The sequence below is a fragment of the Acomys minous genome (genome assembly GCF_964271855.1).
Source record: "Acomys minous genome assembly, chromosome: 18".
In the NCBI taxonomy this organism is placed as follows: domain Eukaryota; kingdom Metazoa; phylum Chordata; class Mammalia; order Rodentia; family Muridae; genus Acomys; species Acomys minous.
This window is the reverse complement of record NC_140501.1, coordinates 23197872-23221757: the sequence shown is the minus strand read 5'-3', so window position 1 is coordinate 23221757 and position 23886 is coordinate 23197872. Positions and strand designations below refer to the sequence as shown.

The window sequence follows — 23886 nt, the reverse complement described above, 5'->3', positions numbered from 1 at the left end:
CATGATGGGACCTACTCAGTCTGTTTGATTTGAGCAGTAATTCACGCTAATGATCAGGCTTAGATTTGGGACCTTCCGATGCCTAATGATGTAGGCACTCTTTGGTGTCTCATTAATGCACCATGTGCCCTGTAGTAATAGCTTTTGGGTTTAACGTTTCTTTCTTTTCACTCTACAGAAGACTGATTCAGAGTAGTAAAATGTCTCGAAAAATTCCCAAGGAATTAAAAAAAGTAAACATCTCTAGCTCACTGGAATCTGAAGATATTAGTTTAGAAACGACCGTTCATACAGATGATGTTTCCTCGTCAGAAGAGCGGGAGGGTAAGGTCAAGGTCACCAGGCAGCTAATTGAAACAAAGGAAATGCTTCATAATATTCAGTTGCTGAAAATCGAGCTATCCCAAAAAAATATGATGATCGACAATTTGAAAATGGATTATCTTACAAAGGTAAGATCAGATGCAACTTTTGTTAGTTTATATGCCTTACTGACTTTAAACTGGAGATAAATAAGAAGTTGGCAAATAGGCCCAGTGTGGTGGCACAATTTTTTAATCCCAGCCCTGGGAAGGAGAGGCAGGTGGATTCTGTGAGTTCTAGGCCAGCCTGAGTTACATAGTGAGGTCCAGGACAGCCAGCACTATGTAAAGAGACCCTGACTTTAAAAAAAAAAGGGTCTGTGTCATTGGCACAAAAATGATACACCTCACTTTCCTCTTCCAGTACTGCTCTTTATACTTTGCATAATAAAAATGGGGTGCTTTAAATGTGAGTATGGATGTACTTTTGAAGGCTCAAATTTTAAAATTTTAAAATGCGGTATTAGTGTAATATATATTTTCTTAGAAGTCTGATTTCCTTGACAGCTTCCTACACAGTTACTGTGTGCCTGAAAGTTACTGTTTCACAGAAGTCAGACTTCGGTGACCCTTGTCTTTAGCAAATGTGTCATCCATTAGCAAGGATACCTAGTTCTTGTATTTTCACCTGGTGTGGTTATTTAGTGGAATACCTGGTAGAAATTAAACTAGCCCTAAGAAAATGTTTCTTGGGCTGGAGAGATGGCTCAGAGGTTAAGAGCACTGTCTGCTCTTCCAGAGGTCCTGAGTTCAATTCCCAGCAACCACATGATGGCTCACAACCACCTATAATGAGATCTGATGCCCTCTTCTGGCCTGCAGTGTACATGCAGGCAGAACACTGTATACATAATAATAAATAAATCTTTAAAAAAAATGTTTCTTTGGTATTACAACTTCCATTCCTAAGAAACATTTCTAACGGTGAACTTTCTAACTTTTCATCTTAGGGCTTCTGTGTAAGCACCTCTGCCCAGCAGTATGTCTTTTGTTTCCCTTATCCTTTTCTTGTTGACTTGATCTTCTATTTTAGTTCTAGGCTATGTATACTAAGATACTGTAGTGTCCTTCTACTAAAAAATAATATATTTATTTTGTGACAGTGGTACAGTGTGGTGGGTCAAATGCTTAACCATGTAAGCCTGGAGACATTAGTTCCATCCGTGCAATGTATAGTGAAAAGAGAAAATTAACTCTTTAAAGTTGACATGGATGGCACCCGTGCACATGGAGAGAGAGAGAGAGAGAGAGAGAGAGAGAGAGAGAGAGAGAGAGATTAATAGTAAAAAGGAGGGTCTTGGAGAGATGGCAAAGTAGTTAACAGCACTCAGTACTCTTACAGATGACCTAGGTTCAAGTCCCAGAACCCACAGTTTCTGGGAATCTAATGCTGTTTTCTGGCCACTGAAGGCACTGGACCCAAATATGATACGTATACAAACATGTAGGCAAAACATTCAAACACATAAAAAATTAAATAAATCATAAAATACTGATTTGCATTTTTATTATATATTTTTGCCATGCTCGGGCTCAGAGCCAGGGCTTTCAGCCTGCTAGACAAGTGCTCTACCATGAGGAAGCTGGGACAATTTTTTTAATGATGCCTCTCTAAAGAAAGAAGGTGTCCAAAACCTCAAGGTTTTAATGAAGTAAGGAAACAGCACTCTGCACTAGTGAGTCAATAGCTGGCAGAGCCAATAGAGCAGGTTCTCGACTCTGTCTGAGCCGCTGAGACAAAAACTGCAGGAATTTGTTTTGCAGTTGCTGAACGTGAGCTATCCAAGGTCAGGACAGGAGTACTGCGGTCTGACCGAGGCAGTGTTGTTGTTGTTGTTTTGTGTAGAGGAAACTGGATGGTTTTGCTTAATGGTAAAAATGATCCAGGAGACGGGGAACTTGACGCAAGAAGGATTTTCTTAAATGTGCTAAGTGTGGTTAAACTCATCTACTTTTTAAAAGGAGAAACAGGAATGTCCTGGGTTGAAAGGAAGAGAAATGGAATGAGTAGACTAAGACAGGACCAAATACGTCGGGCTTTCCAGGAAGCACGGCATGTGGAGGAGCTGTCAGAGTTATTTGGCTGGAGCCACCTGTCTTTTTCATTTAGTCACAAAGGAAGCGATTGGCAGAAATCTTTACAAATGTGACCTGCTACAGTAAGAAGTGTTCACAAAGACAGTAACTTGAAAGTGGTTTATTTTATAAGCACTTTTATTTTTTTGGTTTTTCCACACAGGGTTTCTCTGAGTAACAGCCCTGGCTGTCCTGAACTCACTTTGTAGACCAGGCTGGCCTCGAACTCAGAAATCCATCTGCCTCTGCCTCCCAAGTGCTGGGATTAAAGGCGTGCACCACCACACCCGGCTGTTTCTAAGCACATTTTGAAGCTAAGATAAAAGATGTGGAAGCTCGTGAACTGTCAGGAAAGGAAGTTGGTGAGGAAACTCACAATAGTTTAGGCCAGCATGTCAAGAGAGCCATTTGCTTTTTGATTCAGAAACTGGGGGATTAGTGAAGTTAGCGGTTACTCATGTTGGTTTGGGTGTTTCTGATATCACCCATGTGGCACTCAGTGGAAGATGTGCAGTACTCAGGTTAGCTAGGGACTGGTCAGCGTGAGCAAAGTGCTTCCATGGAGTGCCCAGCAGAGCAAGGTTGCTGTGAGCTAAGGCGAAGCTCTTCCTAATGATAGCCTGGCAAAAACACCTGTAAGACAGTAGATTCAGCCGAGAATCTCTGTAGACCCTTAATTCTCTTTGTTTTAAGTGTTTGGTTTGGTTGTTGTCATTGTTGTTGTTGTTGTTGTTATGTTAACTGAAAGCTGAACTTGGAACTTAACTTACATTCTCTCTGTTCAGATTGAAGAGTTGGAGGAAAAACTTAATGACGCCCTTCACCAGAAGCAGCTGCTAACTCTGAGATTAGAAAATCAGTTGACTATTCAACAGAAAGATGCCAAGTAAGACATGTTTTTCACAAAAGCATAACATCTATTTATCAACTAAAAGTAATTTTATTCTTGTTTATGCATTTTGCTATAGGCTCTAATAGAGAAATTTAAATTACGTATGCTTATCTTCATATCCAGACCACCAAAAGGCAGGTTGCTTTCTAGCAGTATACAAAATGCACAGCTAAAATTTAGCAGTAATTCAATAAAGTTGGCCTGTGTAAGCAACCCATAAATTACAAAAGGAGCTTTCTAAATTGATCACAACATGGTATGCAGATGAGCTTTTCTTTATTCACTCTATAAAACATTCTGGGCCAGGTGTGGTGGTGCACGCCTTTAATCCCAGCACTTGAGAGGCAGAAGTAGGTGGATCGTTGTGAGTTCAGGACTAACCTGGTCGACAAAGGGAGTCCAGGACAGCCAAGGCTACACTGAGAAACCCTGTCTTGAAAGAAACTGAAAAAAAAAACAAAAACAAAAACAACAACAACCGAAAAAACCCCAAAACATTCTGCTCTGTCACAGCTTTTGGATTTTGCTGGTTTAGTATACAATTACTATTCCTGTGTCGAGTAGGTATGTACTTACCAAGAATTGATTAAGCCTAGTGTAGTGACACCTGTGATGCCAGCACTTGGGCGGTGATGGCAGGATGATCAAGACTTAAGGGGCATCCTTGGCTACATAATGAGACGGAGGCTAACCCTGGCTAGTTGAAGCCCTTATCTTAAACAAACAGGCAAAGAAACAAAATAAAAGTTCATTCTTTACTCTCAAATGTACCTATGCCAATTATACTTAGGGAATTTTTTGTTTTTCTGAGATGTGTGTGTGTGTGTGTGTGTGTGTGTGTGTGTGTGTGTGTGTGTGTCTCACCATGGTTATTCAAGATCTAGCTCTGTAGACCAGGCTAGCCTGGAACTCATAGAAATTGGCCTACCTCTGCCTCCTGTTTGCTGGGATTAAAAGTGTGCACCACTGCCGCTGCCACCACCCTCCAGCATACTTATGTAATTTAAAGTGATATAAACAATGAAATTTTAGTAGAAAAATATGCATTGTTTCTATAATAAATTCATAGGAATCACTCAATAAGGGTGAGTGACCAAAAAAAAAAAAAAAAAAAAAAACCTGTCTAGTAGCTTATACCTTTAATCCCAGCACCTGGGACAAAGAGGCAGGCAGAACTCTGTGAGCCACATCTGTTCTACAGAGTAAGTTCCAGGCAGCCAGAGCTACTTGTGTGAAAATAAACTAAACAAACAAACAAATAGCAAGTCAATGGAGGCAAGAAAGACTTAAAGACAAAGCAAAAACAGATCCACAAATAGTATGATCTCAGATTTCTGTTGGTGTCTTTTGAGGTCTCCTGTCTAAGCTAGGGAAGTAGCTAGGAGGTAAAACGCTCACTGGGGCCTTGAGTTTGAATTCTCAGTGAAAGCTGAGAGTGGTGGTATTTTCCTGAAACCCCAGCACAACAAGGGTGGAGGCAAGCAGATCCCAGGAGCTCACTGGCCAGCTAGTCTAGCCACAGTGGCAACCTCTAGGTACAGTGTATGCTCCCATTTTAAAAGTTCGGTGAAGAAGCACCTGAGGGCATTCAGGCATCAGCTTCTGGGCTCCACACTTCCAGGATGGGTCAGTAATTGGCTGCACTTGCTGAATGAATACCTTACAGGGTTCTTCAGTGTTACTGTATTAAAAGAGAAATGAAAGTTCATAGCTAGGGTCCAAAGCCAATATATGTAAGGCTTTAAATCTTTAGTACAGTAGTTTTCAACCTTCCTAATGCTGTGACACTTTAATACAGTTCCTCATGTTGTGGTGACCCCAACTATAAAATTTTTCCTTTTTTTTGTTTTTGTTTTTTGAAGACAGGGTTTCTCTGTGTAGCCTTGGCTGTCCTGGACTTGCTTTTGTAGACTAGGCTGGCCTTGAACTCACAAAGCTCTGCTTGCTTGCCTCTGCCTCCCGAGTGCTGGGATTAAAGGCATGCGCCACCATGCCCAGCCATAAAATTGTTTTCATTGCTACTTCATAACTGTAATTTTGCTGCTGTTATAAATTATAATGTGAATATTTGTGTTTTCTAATGGTCTTAGGCAACTTTTGTGAAAGAATCGTTCAATCCCCCAAAGGGGTCATGACCCACACTTCGAGAACCACTGCTTTAGCAAATTAAATGTATAATTTTGTGATTTGAATTTGTAAAGTTATTACTTAAAAATGTTGGTTCTATAATAATTTGAGATTAATCATTTAATAATCCGTATGGATTTGGTACTTCATGTTTAACTAGTTACATAGATCAATAATGACAGTCAAGAATCCTATATGGAACTCTAAGAGAAGTCCCAGTGATTTTAAAGCTTTCCATAAATGCTCTCAATGTAGAAAATATCAAGAACTAATGAAACAAGAAATGGAAACCATCTTGTTGAGACAAAAGCAACTAGAAGAGACAAATCATCAGCTAAGAGAGAAAGCCGGAGATGTTCGTCGGAACCTTCGAGACTTGGAGCTGACAGAAGAGCAGTATGTGAAGCTCAAATCGTTTCCTGAAGATCAGCTCTCTATTCCTGAATATGTGTCTGTAAGTGTCTTGCATCATCTGTGCTAAATCCAAAGCTGGAGGTAGTGGCCACAGTGGCATCTCAGTCCTCAGGATGTGGAGACAGGAGGATGAGCTCCTGAGGCTAGTGGAGGCGCAGCCATCTTGTACTGTGGGAGTTCCTGTCTCAAAAAAAATCAAAAACAATGAAGAATAAAAAGCAACACTCCAGCCATTCTCAGACTGAAATTGGCATTTATACAGAGGCATTCTTTACATATTTGTTTTGTGTGGTTTACGTTAGCATACTAAGGAATGAGTTCCGTTTTGATGCATGTGTGACACTGTGTGCTGTTGTCCTCATCCTCTCCCCGAGTGTGCCCCTGGGCCTCCTGTCCCCTCCAGCTGCTCCCTTCCTTCCCTGTAAGTATTCCATCTTCTGCCTGCCTTTCCCACGTAATCAGCTTTCTTCTCTATTCCCACTCCACTGAACGAGTCTTCCCTCTCACGGCCCCCTTCCTAGGTTCATAGTTACAAAAACTTAATTTTAAATTAGGTTCCACATAGGAGAGAAAACATAGTGTTTGTCTTTCCGAGTCTGGCTGATAAAGAAAGGAGGTAGGAGAAGGAGATGCATGGAGGATAAACAAGCCTAAATAAAGGAAAGGAAAAAGTAAAGGACTAGTATGAGGCAAGAGAAACGAGTAAGAGGGCAGAAGAAAGATTTCTCAGTTATGAAGAAGTTAAAAACAAAATTAGACAGGCATAAGAAGGGGAGAGAAACGGAAAGATGCAAGTATTTTAAGCAAGCATGTCAATGTAGAATGAAAAGGAAGGGAGATATGGAGAAAACATAGGGGAAACCCCTAATGAAAAAATATGACCCTAATGAAAGTATCCGTAAACAAAATTAGTTGTATATTTGTAGAATAACAAAAACAATTTTTAATACTGTAAAGTAAAAAAAAAAAATCTAAAAGGTTCATGAAAAGGCGGGGGGTGGGGGGGGTGGGAGCATCACAAGAGTAAAACATTAAAAAGAAAAAGACTGCCAGGAAGCAGTGGCACATGCCTTTAATTCCAGCACTCAGGAGGCAGAGGGAGGAGGATCTCTGGGTTTGAGGCTAGCCTGGTCTACAGAGCAGGACACCTAGGGCTACACAGAGAAACCCTATCTCAAAAACAAAAAAATATGAAGTGTTGGAGTGGCTTCTTTTTAGGCCCTCAGAAGTTGGAGACCGCTATTTGCATCCATAGAGACACAGTTGCTCATGTGGAACCTCGGCTTTCTTGTGGCTTATGCTGTTCAGGACACTGTATTGGACACAAGCCTGGTGTCTTTTTCCTTTAGTAGATTTTCTTCGTGTGCTATTGGCCTCTGCTGGCCGTACTTAGCTTTTAGTTGTTTGGAAGGCAATTTCTCTCACTCTCCCTAGACACCCCAGATTGTATCCTCCAGTGTGGCCCTTGTTGTAGTTGAACATGTCTCCCAAGGGTGTTGGTAGTCTGGAAGCATCCACAGCAGGTCTGTGTAGGTAGAGAACCTGTCTTTGGACTTGACTGACCTCCAGAGTTTGACCCTGGAGGCATACAGCTGTGGGTATCAGCCACACTACTGGAAAGTCAGAATTCTCGGGCTCTAATAGTGAATGGGACATCAGTGTTGACTGATGCATCTGCTGACATCAGGCCCAGGGCTGTCAGCTCTTGGACTGTTAGCTGAGCTAGGTCCTAGCCACAAGAGGGCAAGACTGTATTTCTCTGTACACTTTTCTACCTGAACCAAGCTTCCAACACCTATACTTGCCCGTGGTCAGCTTCCACTCTCCCTGCTGTCCACTGCTGCCTATGCTCTTGGCCTTTTCCTTGCCCTAGTTTTGCGGAAGACTAAAAAGACTCTGTGGCCAGTTGTTTTTCAAGTTCTTGGGCCCCCTGGGGCAAGTTCACTCTACTGTCTCAAGTAGGTCCTGACTCAAGATGACTGTTGCTTGCCACCCACTACGGAGAGACAGCAATGACATGTCCCTCCACAGCTGACCCACTGCTACAGGAATGGGTTTCCCACTATGTAAGGCGCAGCCACACCCGATAATGGTGGCAACCTGAGACGGCAACTGTTACAGCTCCCACACATGCGCAGACATAAGCCCTCTCAATGCACCCCTCCCGAACAGGGGTATGCAAATGAAGCACTCCAACACAGCCTCTTGGCTGCGGGCATGCTAATGGGGCATGCTAATGAGGCAGGCTAATGAGGCATCAGAATATAACCAATGAGACATTGACACGCCACGTCCAGACAGTATTTAAGCGGCGTGCTCGCAGGCATTCGGGGTCTTTCGCTTCAGCTTCAAAGGATGCTCCCAATAAAGTATAATTGAGAAGGATCCTGGTGTCTGCGTCGTTCCTGCCGGCGGGAGGACGCGACACCACTAAACCCCTTAACCTGATTTGAGGTTCTTGAGGGCTTTAGGCTTCTCTCGAGGGTAGGACTGTTGGCATTTATTTGGTATATGTGTTTGGAAGCCACTTTTGGTCACTCGCCCTCTCCTGTTCCAGTGAAGCTGTATTCAGTTTGTGTGTGTTGTATATGTGTGCTGGTGTGTGTGCATATGGGTGTGCGTGCAGTGGAGGTCACAGCTGCCTTGATTATTATGTGAGCATAACCTTGTTTTTTACTTATTCATTTATCTATTTTGAGACACAGTCTCTGGCCTGGAGTTTGCCAATTAATTAGGATAGTGACCCCAGGGATCTGCTTGGGCCACCTTCACAGTACTGAGATGATAAACACGTGCCACCACACCTGGCTTTGCTCTGTGCCTCTGCGAATTGAACTCAAGAGTCTTCCCCCTGATGAACTGCCACCTCCCTAGCCCCTCAGCTCACTTCTTAGACGTCTGTGCTCCATCTATTTCTCTGTTCCTTTCAGGTGTCCCTTTATTTCCTTTGTGGATTTTATTTGTTTGTTTTTCAAGACATGGTTTCCTCTGCGTAGCCTTGCCTGTCCTGGACTCCCTTTGTAGAACAGGCTGGCCTTGAGCTCACAGCGATACGCCTGTCTCTGCTTCCTGAGTGCTGGGATTAAAGGTGTGGCCACCACGCCCAGCATCCTTTGTAGATTTCTAAATTGTTCTCTCTGGAGTAGCGTCATTTATCTTACTCTGACCCTCCTTCTCTGGGTCATCTGGAGGCAAGTTGAGACCCATCTTACCCCAAGGATATTGCTTTTAAAATACCCAATTGATAATATTTTTTTGAAAATAGAAAGTACCTTTAAGACCAAAATTTCAGTGACTCCAGAATCCACAGAAAGTTATTTTATGGTGATTTATGATATCCTCCAAAGGGAAAGCTATGAGGATGAACCAGATTAGTATTGTCTGGGATTAATTAAGCATAGTGGGAGAGAATGGAGTATTTACGATTATTAAGGGGGAAGGGTAGGGCAGATTAGTTCAGAATGTGGTGTTCTTAAACAAACTCCTACAAGTCAGTTTGGTATCAGCACCCCTTCTAGCCTAAAGTTCGTTTGTTTGGATGAGCATGTCTGTTAATACTTGGCAGTATTTTAAATGAAACCTTAAGGAAGGCTGGGTGTTAGGGCTCTAGCAGTGCTTGTCTGAAGTCCCAGCCACTTAGAGGGCTTAGGCAGGAGGATCTCTAGGGCTCACAGTGGCCAGCCTGGACAGTGAAGCAAGACTTCATCTAAAAGCAAAAAGAAATGAAAATATAAAATTAGCTAAATATCTATTTGCTTTAAAAGGCACAGTGTCATCATGATATATCATGGAGAGAGTGAGAGAATGAGAATTGAATCAAACAAAATAATTTTTAATATTATGAAGAGAATACTTTTCATTTTGTGAATTACCTAAAAGACTTGAGGACAGAAGAGGGCAAGAGCCAGGAGTCTCCAGCGCACACACTGACAGCCGACACTCTTTCATGTTAGGTGTGGTTTTACCAGGAGTCCCCAGTACACACGTTGACATCTGTCACTCTTTCATGTTAGGTGTGGTTTTACCAGGAGTCCCCAGTGCACACGTTGACAGCTGTCACACTTTCATGTTAGGTGTAATTTTACCCTGGGACCCTTCCCTCTTTCCTCATTTACAAAAGAGCAAAACTGTGTCTCTGTGTAAAGATTGCTGGGAGGGTGTAAGACTTAGATGCTTAACACAATGCTCACTGAATCTGTGTGATGTGTCTTCTAGAGTGGTAGTTGTGCTTGGCTCTCTGTGGATCAAGATTTCTGGATCAGTAACTTGAAAGAAAATAACATGTTAGCTTTCTGTCCAGCTTTTCATTTAAATGGGTCAGTTATAATTTTTGTGCCCAACATATATGGTCTAAAGGAAACATTGTAAATGCTGTCATTGAAGCTTCATTCATAATAGATATAAAGTATTCACATTTTTGCTTTCTGGTTTCTTAGTATTCTTTTCCACTTTTGCATGAAATATTATTTTAACTAACTAACTGAGGTAGATTTCCCTGCCTTAAGAACCAACCTTAACACTTGATCTTGCTAGACAGGGTGTTTGTGTAATGCAGCCATACAGTAAGGACTTTTAGATTATATGCCCGTGTAATAAATAGTCCCTAATTGCTCTCTCTTGACTAATTGGTGGCTTCTTAGAAGATAGATAGATATAGGTATAGATACAGATTTTTTTGTTTTTGTTTTTGGGACAAGGCTTCTCTGTGTAGCCTTACCTGTCCTGACTCACTTTGTAGACCAGGCTATCCTCAAACTCACAGAGATTCACCTGCCTATGCCTCCCCAAGTGCTAGTTATAGACATGTGCCACTGCTCCCAATTGCTTCTTAGGTTCTTAGAACCTTGTTGGTTGGAATGCTTTACTGGGTTATGTCAGGAAAATGAAGAGAGGGAAGAAAGGTCTAGATTGAGTGGAAATAGTGATAGAAGAGGTACCTCTCGTATGATCATGGTTCATCCTCAGGACCCCCAACAATGCAGGGACAGCCGCATGGTGGAGTGTTGCCAAGAGCCTGGGATAAGAGCAAAGAGTAAAATTTATCACTGCATCAGCTTTATATTTAGGTTGGCAGAGCAGTGTATAAACCAAATGAAAATCCCTCCATTGTAGAGCTTACCTTGGCGTAGAACCTAACAAACAGCTTGTGGGGTGTCCTACAAATGTTTTGGAGAAAACAAACAGGGATGAAGACTAAAGAGTTCAGTTGGCTTTGTTACTTAAATTTGATCTTTTTGACTGATGAGTCTGTGGAGAATACATTCCAGGTCAGCCAGTGGTGGGTGGGAGTGAAGGCTTGGCAGCGGATTCTTGTTTTTCTATGTATGTGTATCTACGGTGAAGGTTATATAAGACATTAGCAACAATTAAAGCAATATAACTTAATAAAATTACCTGAAAGATTTCCATGATTTTCCAGTTAGTATTTTACCAGAGTTGAACGGCAGTTAAGTAAATGACAGAAAGTGAGACCGGTTCAGGGCAACCTGCTGCAGTGCAAAGTGGCTGTGCTTACTTGTAATATGGATTCAGAAGTGCTTATTTTACTTTTTTCTTTTTTTTTTTTAAAGATTCGGTTCTATGAGCTAGTAAATCCATTAAGAAAGGAAATCTATGAACTACAAGTGAAAAGGAATGAACTATATGAAGAATTAAGTACAAACAAAGGCCAACTGAAGCAGCTGACAGAGGTTCGTATGATTTCTATTTCTCTTGAAAAGACATTGCAACTTTTCCATAATGAGCGTCTCAGCGTTTGTAAGGATAGAAAATGAGGCTAGAGTGCTGACTGCTGCAGCTCTTAGTGAGGTATAAGCAGGGGCCAACTGGAGTCTTCATCTTAAAAGTTAGCAAGATAAATATGGTTTAACCTATAACGCATAAGATAAGATTTGTTATTGTAACACGTTTTCATAATCAAATGCTTTTGAGATCACAGAATGAGCCATATCTGAATGTTCTTGAGTGATAACAGTAGACACAAGAGTGTATAATTTCTCTGGCTTAAACATTGTAAGCTGTAGGCTAGGATACGTGAGGGCTCATTTACAGGTGCAAATAAGAGGAAAAGAACAGGTCTGACTTCCTTTACTATTGACTCGTAAGTTCTGCTTTGGCAAGATGGTCCTCTTTATTGCCGACATGTAAGTATTATTAGTCCCCACGTGTTGTTTTAAAGAAAGTAAATCCCAGCCAGGCATGGTGGCGCACACCTTTAATCTCAGCAGGTGGATTGTTGTGAGTTCAAGGCCAGCTTGGTCTACAGAGCGAGTCCAGGACAGCCAAGGCTAACACAAAGAAACCCTGTCCTTAAAAAAGAAAGAAAGAAAGAAAGAAAGAAAGAAAGAAAGATCCTACATCATTCAATTTTACCAATGAAGACTTAGGAGCCAAATGCTAGGGTAAAAACTTGCTAGCTCCGAGAGGGAGAGAAAACACTCAGCTCATGTCCAGAAGGAAAAGGCCAAAAGCTAAAACCCAAAAGCCCGAGGCCGAAAACTTGCTAGCTCAGCCAACAGCCCAGGAGAATAAAGCCAAGAGCCCCAAGCCAAAAAGCCAAAGAGCTCAAGAGCATTTTTCTTTTCCGAGCTGTATTAAATACCCCTTTCTCAAAGCCCCTACTGTCTACTTAATCCCTGTCATTTGGCTTCTTGCTTCCTCTCTTGACCTAGGGTTAACTGTTAATAAATCCTTTGTATAGAAAGCGCTTAGATTAAAGGTGTGTGCTAGGGCTGGCTGAACCACACTATGATCATTTGCTTACAATAAACAGAAATGTCTTAGAATAAAGGTGTATGTTAGGGCTCAGCCCCACCAAACAAAAGACAAGTTTTTACAGTTCACTGTCCTGGGGTTCACAATGGCATCAAAGATCCTGCAACACCCATGCATTTTTAAAGTATCCTAATCTGGTTGGTGAACTATAAAGCTGCATGCTTACAACCCTTCATTTACAGGAGGGTACATTGATCATTAGTGTGATTTATAACATTGACCAAAAATCCCAGCATACCATCCTGTACTTACAGTCAGCTAAATAAAGTGGATCGATTCATTGTACTCTCTAGCAACTAAAAAGAAGGTGGGGGAGGGGACATAGCTGTTTTCTCCAAAGACTTCTTCACATTAGAGGAAAACAAGGTTATCATTTATAGGCAGATTGGATAGCAATTGTTTATTATAGGTTAGCTTTGTCCATGGTATGAAAGTGAGCTTCTCTCAGTGTCTCAGTCATTCTGCATCAAATGCAATTAACTCCTCTGTGCATGTGTTAATATTTCCACCTGAGACGTTCCCAGCATGTCATTAATGTGCAGAATGCTGTTTCAGTGTGAACAACAATGAGAGATGATACCTCCCCACGTAGGGTTTAAATTCTAGTATCCTAGAGTTAAAGCGTCGGATATGAACATCTTTGTTTATTCTGTGATCTTGATCAAGTCATTCAACACTTCCAAGTGAAGAAAAATACTAGGTTGCCGTTTTCTTCCATTGACTCACAAACATTTCTATTTGAAAGTAAAACATCTTTACAAAGCTTCAGACAAATTATTTATGTAATATCCTATTTAAGGCAGGTGATGATCTAGGAGTACGTCATTATATTTAATATGTACTTTCAGTGCCATACTTTTGGTACGGTGGCCAGAAAGGAAGAATCTGGCCCAGTCTGAGCCTGATCTCTGTCCTGCTGCATAAGCAGGCAGCATTTTCAGCAGTAAGGCCGTACCATCATGCTCTGGAGGATGGCAACAGCAGTGGCAACTACCTGGATTATTTTGGGAATCTGTGGCCGGCAACTCATTGGAAGGCAGCACTAGGGTTTTTGTTTAGTAACCTGTGGCTTCCGGGTGCAGCTTTATTCATCCACACAGGGTACCAATCAAAGGCATTCTATGGTTTTACTTTTTGAGGGCTGTAGCAAGTATTTGATTTCCTTATGGCATTTTCTTGTATCATTAGGTTTTGTTGGCTGCCCCCTCACTTCTCTTCCATCTCCCTACCTCACTCCCCCTTAAATCTTTCTAATTCTTGAACTTTAATTCCCCTTCTCCTTTTGTACCACATCCATTCTGCTACACCACTCCCCCAAGGGCCCCTTTCTGCTCTCCCTGCCTCTATACACAGTCACTTCCTTCCATGTAAGCGCATATATATAAAAGTTAGAAGTTAATATTTGCACATGAGATAAAACATAGAGGAGTATTGGTCTTGGCCACCACAAAAGCAAATGTTCCTTTTTTTTTTTTTTTACTGTTTTGAGACACAATATAGTTCCTAGGTGACTTAGGAGAGAAAACAAGCTTTTCGCCATGTGTTACAAGGGCTCTATGATGAAAAGACAAACTAACAAAGAAGAGCATAGCAGGCTTGTTCAACATCAGCTCAGTGGATCACAGAAACCTCCAGAAATGAAAGCCTTGTGTGTGTGTGTGTGTGTGTGTGTGTGTGTGTGTGTGTGTGTGTGTGTGTGTGTGTGTGGACAGTCCTGTGTAAGAATTAGAGGACCGTGGCTGTGAGCCAATGGCAGTAAGCCTGGGGCAGACACCCAGCCGGGCCTGATGTTTCAGATTCTGGGCCTCTCTTCCTGACATTTCTTCTATTTAGATATAGGGTCATACACCCTGACTTGAGCATCTTCAAAGGAAGAGTGACTTCCCTAGATTCTGCTGCGTGCTGCCAGTGGGGTCAGTGAGAGAACTTAGGATTTTTAGGGCCTGCTCCTAGACAGAGGGTACAAGTCTTATTGCTTTTCTACTTTTCTTGAAAGGTTTCCTTCAGCTTAAGTACCATACTCCAAATTGCTATACAGCAGGAGAATAACTGTCTTATTTTGTAATGAGCAACAATGAACCAGGGGCTCACTGGTACTAACTTTTCTGAATTAGGCAAGTGTCAGGAAAAGGAAATATTCTCCATTCAACAGTAAGGTACATTGCTCTGTTAAATCTTGGGACAGGCTGTGCTATTAATGGCCACAACCATAATAAATTTACCAAGCTTTTAGTAAGATATAACCCACATTATTCACATTACATTATTTGAATGATCTTTTTGTGCATTAATTTAGTAAATATTTTAATGTTCAGTTTGCACACACTTATGTCAGGTGTTTTAAAGGGAATGATGTAGGTCTTATAAATGACCATAATCTGAAAGTTTGATAAAACATGAATTTTGAGAAGTGCAGTAACTACATGGCCTATGTCAATGGCAAACTTGAACCTTATTACAAATATAATTGCTAGTGGCTCAGTGAGAGTAGGGCTGACTTGAGAAGGCTAATAAATTTTTGACTCTGTAGGCCCCAGGAACTGTAAACTAATGAAGCATGCCTTATCTGAACATATGTGAAGTGTGAGACTTGGAATCAGTGACTAGTAGGCAGGTGCAAGCCTCTGAGACATGCCACCAGCTTTTCAAATGAATGTTAAGATGGTATTTCACTTACGCGATAAGTACTTGCATGTGTGGATTAAAAATACAGATTTAAATATATGAATTTTTCAAAAAGCCAACGATAAACCTCCAGGTTTTTATACTAAAATTAATACTTTCTAAAAATTGTAGTAAAGATGCTTTCACATTGACTTAGCCATGCTACCAACTTTGAAGTGTTCAGTCGTATCTCCAGAGTAACTGTCCTGAAACACTGCAGCTCCTAACCTTTTAGCCACTTGTCTGCCTTCCTCCTCCTGCCCCCATCACCACCTCCTACTCTTTCTATGGTTTTGACTACTTTAGATACTTTATATGAATGAAATCATACAGCATTAATATTTATTTCACTTAGTATATACTCAGATTCATACATGTTTTAATATTATTTCCTTTTTCTTTTCTTTTCTTTTTTTTTTTTGTTAAAGACAGGGTTTCTCTTTGTAGCCTTGGCTATCCTAGACTCACTTTTTGACCAGGCTGGCCTTGAACTCACAGAGCTCCATCTGCCCCTGCCTCCCAAGTGCTGGGATTAAAAGCATGCACCACCATTCCTAGCTAATGATTTCCTTCTTTTTGAAGATTCTTAAATTATATGCACATGCCACATTTCTGTATTCAACTACAGTGGACATCTGGGTTGACAATGTCTTGACGATATTTGGCAGACTTTCAAGAATTATTATCTTGATTTCTGTGGGAATTGCTTTTCTCCTTAACAGTTGAAGGATAAGAACCAAAATATAGGAAAGAAAAGGATCTCAATGAAAATATAACTATTCTCTAGAGTTAACTGTTAGGTCTAATGTTATTTAATATTAAATTGTTTAATTATTGCCTTGATGAGGAAGAATGAATTACGGTTTCAAGTTTACTCTGCCAAGATTTGTCCTAGCATTAATAACCTAAGTATTGAGACAAGGCGATCCAGAATTTCAGTTTATGACTTGTAGGTTCTCCTTTTTTATGTACATTGTCAGTTTACATGTAAATTAGCCTGTGCGAAATTTGCTACCAGCTCTAGGGATTGTAGATTCCACCTACTTATAGAAATTTCAAAGCATAGATACTATTACCTGACTTTCATTGCTACAATAAATACTTTATATAATCAAGTTGTAAAGAGAAATGGTTTATTTTGCCCTAGTTTTGGGGGGTTCAGCCATGGTTGACTGACCTTGTTGTTTAGGGACCTGGTTTAAGACTACACACCATGCTTGGGAATGCATAGCAGAGTGAGACAGCTCAGCTCATGAAAGCGAGAGGGAGGAAAGCCAGATCCCGCAGTCCCTGATGAGAAGGTACATCCTCCTGAAGTCCTCCCATGAGAGGCCCTTAACCGTTTCCATTACCTCCACCAATACGTGTACCTCCTGATACTTGGGGTTTTGTTTTTTGCTTTTGTTTGTTTGTTTGTTTTTGAGTACATTCATGATCCTAACAATAACAATAACTTAAAAGGATTTTACAGTAAATATCAGTGTATGGTCTATAGAGAGTTGCCCTCATATATGTATTGGTCTGGAGGCCAACAGCCTAGGCAGAGATTGCCCAGAGAATTCAGTTTCTCTTCTTCAGCTGTCTCTGGAGTACCTCCTCCCATTACTGCAGCTATATCATCCTCTGACTACGCAAGGTAGAGAGACTGACTTTGCTCTCCATCTCCATGTGTCCAGCATGACACTGAAAACCAACCAGCAGACCCGGGAAGCCCACCCAGGTGCTGGTCTCCTCCTCTATGTATTCACTCTGGCACTTGCCTGGCCTCCATCTTTCTCCTGGGCCTCACTCTTGAGTCTGCAGTAGGACTAGGCAGAGAAGAGCTTGTTTGGCCATTCCCTTGAGGAGAATGGTAGTGTTTATTTACACTCAATACAGAAATGCACTCCATGTGTGAGAATTATTTTGTCTATAAGGTTTCTGTACCCTAGAAAGAGTCTTAGTTTTATCGCAAACTATTTTTCTCATTTGGCCTTTACTGATATGAATGAATAACTTTTTTTTTTTTACTATTACATATGAAAGAAAATACTAGAAGCAAAGTTTTTTAAAAACATGACCAGAATTTGAAGAAAACATGAAGTTTTAGAATATTGCAGTTGTTTTAGTAATTTGGACTCCTTACAATTACTCGTTATTAATTCCTAATAAAGCAGTAAAAGTTCAGTCATGGAAACGGAAATGAGATAATTAGGAAGCTGAGCTCAGCAAAAAACATGTAAAGATTGGGATTGTTAATGGACACCCAGAGCTAAGAAAAATTAGTTAAATTGAAAAAAGAGAATGAGTTCAGTATAAATACAATCAAATACGAATTCTTCTAGCAACTAGTAAGCACAGGGAAACTTAGAAGCAAAGGCAGCAGGCGACAATAACAAACACGTGGTAGTAATTTACTGAAAGAGACTCACAAATATTAGCTATGTCTCTGAATTTTGAGACTGTTAATTAAGAAATTAAACTCTTGTTTTTGTTTTAGAACTGTTCAACATGACAAAGCCAAACTTATCTTAGTGCTTGTTTTAACCACATGGTGGCAGTATATACCCATTTATCTTGAATCAAAAAACAAAAAACAAAAAACTTGGTAATTTGGAAAATCTTGGTTTTGAACCTGTACTGCATTGACTTGCCTTTTTCAGTAGTTTGTTTCGTTTCTTTTCTTTTCTTTTTCCCAAGACAGGGTTTCTCTGCATAGCCTTTTTTTGTCCTGGGCTCTCTTGTCACTTGTAGACTGGGCTGGCCTTGAACTACAGAAATCCATCTGCCTCTGTCTCCCTGAATGCTGGAATTATAAGTGTGTGCCAGCACCCAGCAAAATTCGGTAATTCTGTAGCTATGAGAAATAAGCCATGTTCATAGCAGCCTTATTCATAATAGCCAGAACATGGAAATAGCCTAAGTGTCCCTCAGTAGAAGAATGGATAAAGAAACTGTGGTACATTTACACTATGGAATACTACTCAGCTATTAAAAACAAGGAAATCCCAAAATTTCACGACAAATGGATGGAACTAGAAATGATCATACTGAGTGAGTTAACCCAGAAGCAGAAAGACTCACATGGTATATACTCACTTATAATTGGATACTAGCCCAAGAGGCATGTCCCATGAAAATCTTCACTTACCAGGAGATTGGGATAGATCTGAGGACATCCTATTGGGACTCTAGGTGAGAGAAGCATGGGAGAATGGGGAAATAGAAGGATCCAGAGGGTCCTAGAAACCTACAAGAAGAACATCATGATGAGTGGATCTGCGCCCAGGGGTCCTGCTCAAACTATGGCACCAACCAAAGACAATACATGCAGTAAATGTCGAACCCTTACTCAGATCTAGCCAATGGATAGGTAATTCTCCACAGTTGACTGAAAGGTGGGGCCTGACTTTCACACGAACTCTGGTGCCCTATATTTGACCACTTCCCCGTGGTGGGGAGGCCTGATGGCACTCAGAGAAAGGATAAGCAGGCTGCCAAGATGAGACTTGATAGCCTATGACCATATAGTGGGAGAGGAGATCCCCCTCAGTCACAGATATAGGGAAGGAGAATAGAGTGAAAGCGGGAGGGAGGAACGATACAAGGATGGGATAACAATTGAGATGTAATCTGAATAAATTAATTAAATTTAAAAATAAATAAATAAATAAAAACAAAAACAAGCCAGAAATTGTTTTCTACCTATGAAATGGTGCTCTTGCCCCATGGTGATGATGAACTGTGATGGTTCTTTCCTGCTCTCTGCCTGGCATCTGCCCAAGGTAAGACATCATGGCATCATGATGCCTTTCAAAGATGATGCATCATAACCATCTCAGAATGTGACTCAAGGCCTGTATACATTGCTACTGATATATTCTAATTATTCTCTTGCTAAACAAAGAAAAAGAAGGCCATAATAAAATGGACCTGGAGGAGAGAGAGAGAGAGAAAGAGAGAGAGAGAGAGGGAAGAACAATATTTTTTTCTTCCATAATATATGATCTTCAGATGGATGATTCTTCTAATTTCATATCATGCCTACAAAAAACACTGAGAGATACTAAAGCCATACAATTCCAGTTAATTTTACCCCTCCCATTCAAATAATCAGCTCAATCTTGGCAGGTAGAAGGTGAAAAAAAGTCTAGATATGTAATAGAATATAGTTCTTGATCCCTAAAAAAGAAATAACTAACTAAAATGCCAATTTTAAATGATTCCTAGAAATTTTTTGTTTCTAGACATGTAATTATTGAGACTATGTAGATGCTACAGGGCAAAACATGGTTCACTTTTTACTTCAAGTCTAAGGTTTCTACGTAGTATAGCCTACTCTAAGTTGTACTGTGTTCTCATAAACTTGCCTATGATACTTATAAGTATTTATAGGATACTTCTATTATAAATTTCCTGTGTGTGTGTGTGTGTGTGCGCGCGTGTGTATGTGTATGTTGTATGAACACATGTCAGAAGGGAATGTTGGGAGTCCTACTCTACCATTCCCTGCCTATGTCTTCAAGGCACGGTCTTTGAACCTGGAGCTAGATTAGCAGCCAGCAAGCCCTAGGCTAGCTTCCGCCTGTCTTCACTGGGGTTAAAGGTACATTCACAGTCAGCTCGTCCCCTTCCCCGCTCCATCCCTCACCGCCCCAGAGTTTCTCTGTGTAGCCTTGGCTGTCCTTGAACTCACTCTGTAGACCAGTCTGGCCTCAAACTCAGAGAGATCCACCTTCCTCTGCCTCCCAAGTGCTGGGATTAAAGGTTTGCGCCACCACCACCTGGCTCTTTACAGGGTCGCTGTGTCTTTGAACCCATGCATGCAGGGAAAATCCTTTGTCCAGCAGGGCATCTGCTGTGCAGCTGTAGCTGTTCTGCTATTGTAGAGGGAATTCTACACACTTCTTTCATCCCAAAAGAAGCAGTGTGAACTGTACTAGGTAAGGCCCTATGCAGCCTTAACTACTAAGGCTTTGAGTTTCATGCGGATATGGTGCAATACCTCTTAGGAGAGTTTTGTAACTAGGAAGTCCTTGCTTAGAACCTAGGTTACATTTCTTGAGAAAAACCCTGCATTGGTATCTACAGATGAATAAGATAGCTAATTTAATTTTTAATCAAAGTGAAGTTTTCCTTTATGACACATACTTGTTTAAGTTTTGTGTTCAGGGATCATAAACTTTTCTCCAATACTTTTTATTCTGTTCAGTTTATAGATTAAAATTCCTTTATACAATGCATACTTGAGAAGCTACCCTAGAGTATTAAACATATTCATTAGTAAACAGTAATGTATTTACCTCTTCATATTAAATAACTGCTTAAATGTTCAATTCATGACAGATTCTGGATTTTAGTCTGAGATACAACTAAGGACCTCATTTTCAATAAAACTCAACATTCTAGTGTGGCAGGTATGACCCTGAACATGAATCATTTGAAAAAAGAAGAAGTTTTGTTTGCTCATTTAGTTGATGTTAAAGAATATCTTTGCAATTTACAGTCAAATTTCAGTGTTTTATTTTATATTTTTTACTTTTGTATTTGATATAAAAAGTAACATGTTTTAAATATTTTCCTATTTAACACACGAGATTGAGATTGGAGCAGTGCTTTACAGTTCATTATTACTAAATCTCATTTCTTACCTATGCCTTTAAAACCTATTGTGTTTTCCAAAACCTGCTGAAATTTTACCTATAATGGAATGGCTGACATTCCTACACAGGAAAATGTCCATGGGGAAGCTAGCCCCATGTCAGCTTTCAGTTTGTCATCAGCTCATTGTTTCATACATGCTCTGTGAGGAAACTAGCTTTTAAATATTAATAAGCCCTTTTCTTTTTTTTACACTTGCTCCTGCATTTACAATCGTAAGTAAACCTTTACTGATTTTGGATTTTAATTTCGGGGGCAGACTGTGAGTAGTTTGTTTGATGTTGAGATGGAATTTTCAACCCAGTGGCCAAGAGGATGAGCATCACATTGTAAGAGTAAACACCCTCCAGAGAGACCGAACAGATGCCTTGCACTAAGTCTGAATGTACTGTGACCACTTTGTTTTGCTGGTCTCAGCTATCTCTATAGAAATCAACTGTGAGCCCATCTGGTTAGTCAGTCTTTGAATGTGGTTAGTGGTAACCTTCACTTTTGTAACATTTCTTTGGTAACTTCTTATTCAAGCTCTGCATGTCTACCCAATTACAAGTTCTACTTTCTCTTACACAAAGTTTTTCTTAACCCAGAATCTGAAGGCATATTTTTGAACACTAAAAATACTTACTGCATTATTTATAGTGTGTGCATGTATGTGCGAGTGTGCGTACATATATAGGTCAAATGGATCTCCTGTGGTAAGGCTTAGCAGCAAATTGCTTTACCCACTGAGCTACCTCACTAGCCCTTTTTGATTGTTTTTATTTTATTATATAATTTATTTAATTGTTTCAGTAATTAGTAGATATTTATGTTCAGTGTTGTGGATGGATGTGAGGTCCGTGTCCAGACTGATGAAGGAATATGGTGAGTCTGAGACTAGCCATGGACTGCATGATAAAAGTCTGTCTAAAAAGCCTAAACGTACCAACCACAAATGAATTTGCTAATGCAAAAACTGAAAAAGGATTAAGAATTATGGAAAAAGTTGTCAGCAAGGTAAGATTGATATGAGATAAAATGAAATTTAAAATTAAAACCGTACAACAGAATAACAAAATGTGTTATGACAAAACATGATGTTATAGACAAAAACTTTTGCATAGAGAATGGCATAATGTTTATAAAGTAAAATATGAGAGCTTAGTAAAACACAATAAGCTTGGGAAGTTTTATTTTGTTTCTGTGAGAACTGGTACGGATGAGATGGGTAAAATAAATGGGGCTGGAAGAACTAAGTCTACCAATGTTTTTATATAGCTACTATAAAGAAAGCCTAACAGGCTCTAATCAGAGAATATGCTATTTTTAAACATCAATGGAAAGTTTGCAAGACTACTGTGTTCATCCTTCATCACACAGGATATAAATACACTTTAGGTCCAAGTTTTTTAGTTTCTATTTTTATTATAACAATAAAACAGAAAAAGCAGGAAGAGAATTAAACATTCTTGACAATTAAATACATCTTTTGGTTCAAAGAAAATTTTTTTTTTAAATTGAAAACACGATTATTTTATGTCAAGTTCTCAAAGCATATTTAACACTGTACCAGAGAAAAATCTTTGGCCTTAAAAATCACTTTATTACTACACAAAAAGATAAAAATAAAGATATGCATTCCTCATCTGAAAAAGGAAGTAAGCCAGGCATGGTTGCAACATGCCTGCAAGCCAGCACTTTAGAAGCTCAAGCCAGGGACACCTAGTGTATGAAGGGAAAAAGCTAAAAAAAAAAAAAAAAACAAACAAACCACAAAATAAAGAAATTAATAGAAATAAAGTATTGGAAATTAAGGTGTGTGTGTGTGTGTGTGTGTGTGTGTGTGTGTGTGTGTGTGTGTGTTAACAGACTTGAAACTGAAAGTGAAGTGTAGTTCATGAATTAAACAGAATTAATTAAAGTGTAGCGTGTGAATTAAACAGAATTGCAGTATCAGAACAAAAATTCAAAGTAAAATCTTCAGAAATTAATTTTACCATTATGTGTTTATTTTATATGTATGTGTGTATGCCTGAGTGTGTGTGCACCACATATCGGCAGGTGCCTGTGGAGGTCAGCAGAGGCATCAGATCATCTGGCAGTTATATTACTGGAGTTATAGTAAGCCACCATGATGGTGCTGGAAACAAAACCAGCGCCCTCTGCAAGAGCAGTAAGTGCTGTGAAAGGCTGAGCCATCTCTCCAGCCTGAATTACACCGTATCAAAATAATGATACTGTATATGAGTAGTTAAGTATATTCCAAACATAGAGAGTAATGTATTCTCAGGTTGAAGGAGAAGGGCTATGTGAATGTGCCAGCATCTGTAGTGACTGATGGTAGCATTCACATTTTGTATTTGATGAGCCACCCCCCGCCCTTCTATTTGAATGCAGTACTTTCCCCATGTGCATCTCTGGCAAGAAAGCTAATGGACTCAATGGATAATGCTATAAAATCTGTGCTGGGAACATGGCTCAACTCTTCCAGCCTTTGTTGTGCAAGCAAGAGAACCAGAGTCCTAATCCCCAGAACCTAGGTAAATGCCGGGGGGTATGGCAGCCTCTGAAGCTTAAGACAGATTTCCCCAAAAATTGACTAGGGTCTCTCTGCCCACTAGTTCTGGATTTAATTCCCAACATCAGCCTGCTGCCTCCTTACCAGTGTGCATACACACACTCACATCCAACCGTGTACCCACACACATTCAAATGGGGGCACACTCATGCATGCGTACCACACAGACACATGAAAAGAAGGGGGAAATTACTACAAAAATCACCCATGTTTGAGAGTGATGTCTAATTGAGTGGTAGACAAAGTGATGTCTCAGAGAAAGACTTGACAGAACAGAATATACCCAACTTTTGAGAAGAGAGAGAAGGGCTGGAGAGATGCCTCAGTGGTTGGGCGCACTGACTGTTCTTCCAGAGGACCCGAGTTCAGTTCCCAGCACC

General features: G+C 40.3%; 1 protein-coding gene across 2 annotated transcripts in view; it reads left to right on the top strand.

The window, feature by feature from the left end:
• Positions 1–23886, top strand: part of PIBF1 (progesterone immunomodulatory binding factor 1) — a 157174-nt gene that overhangs the window by 932 nt on the left and 132356 nt on the right. For both annotated transcript variants that reach the window (XM_084767879.1, XM_084767878.1), the window contains exons 2-5: positions 179–452; positions 3224–3324; positions 5713–5911; positions 11442–11561. In XM_084767879.1, coding sequence (XP_084624005.1) covers positions 201–452; positions 3224–3324; positions 5713–5911; positions 11442–11561 — 672 coding nt within the window. In that variant the 5' untranslated portion in view covers positions 179–200. The remainder of the gene's footprint in view (positions 1–178; positions 453–3223; positions 3325–5712; positions 5912–11441; positions 11562–23886) is intronic.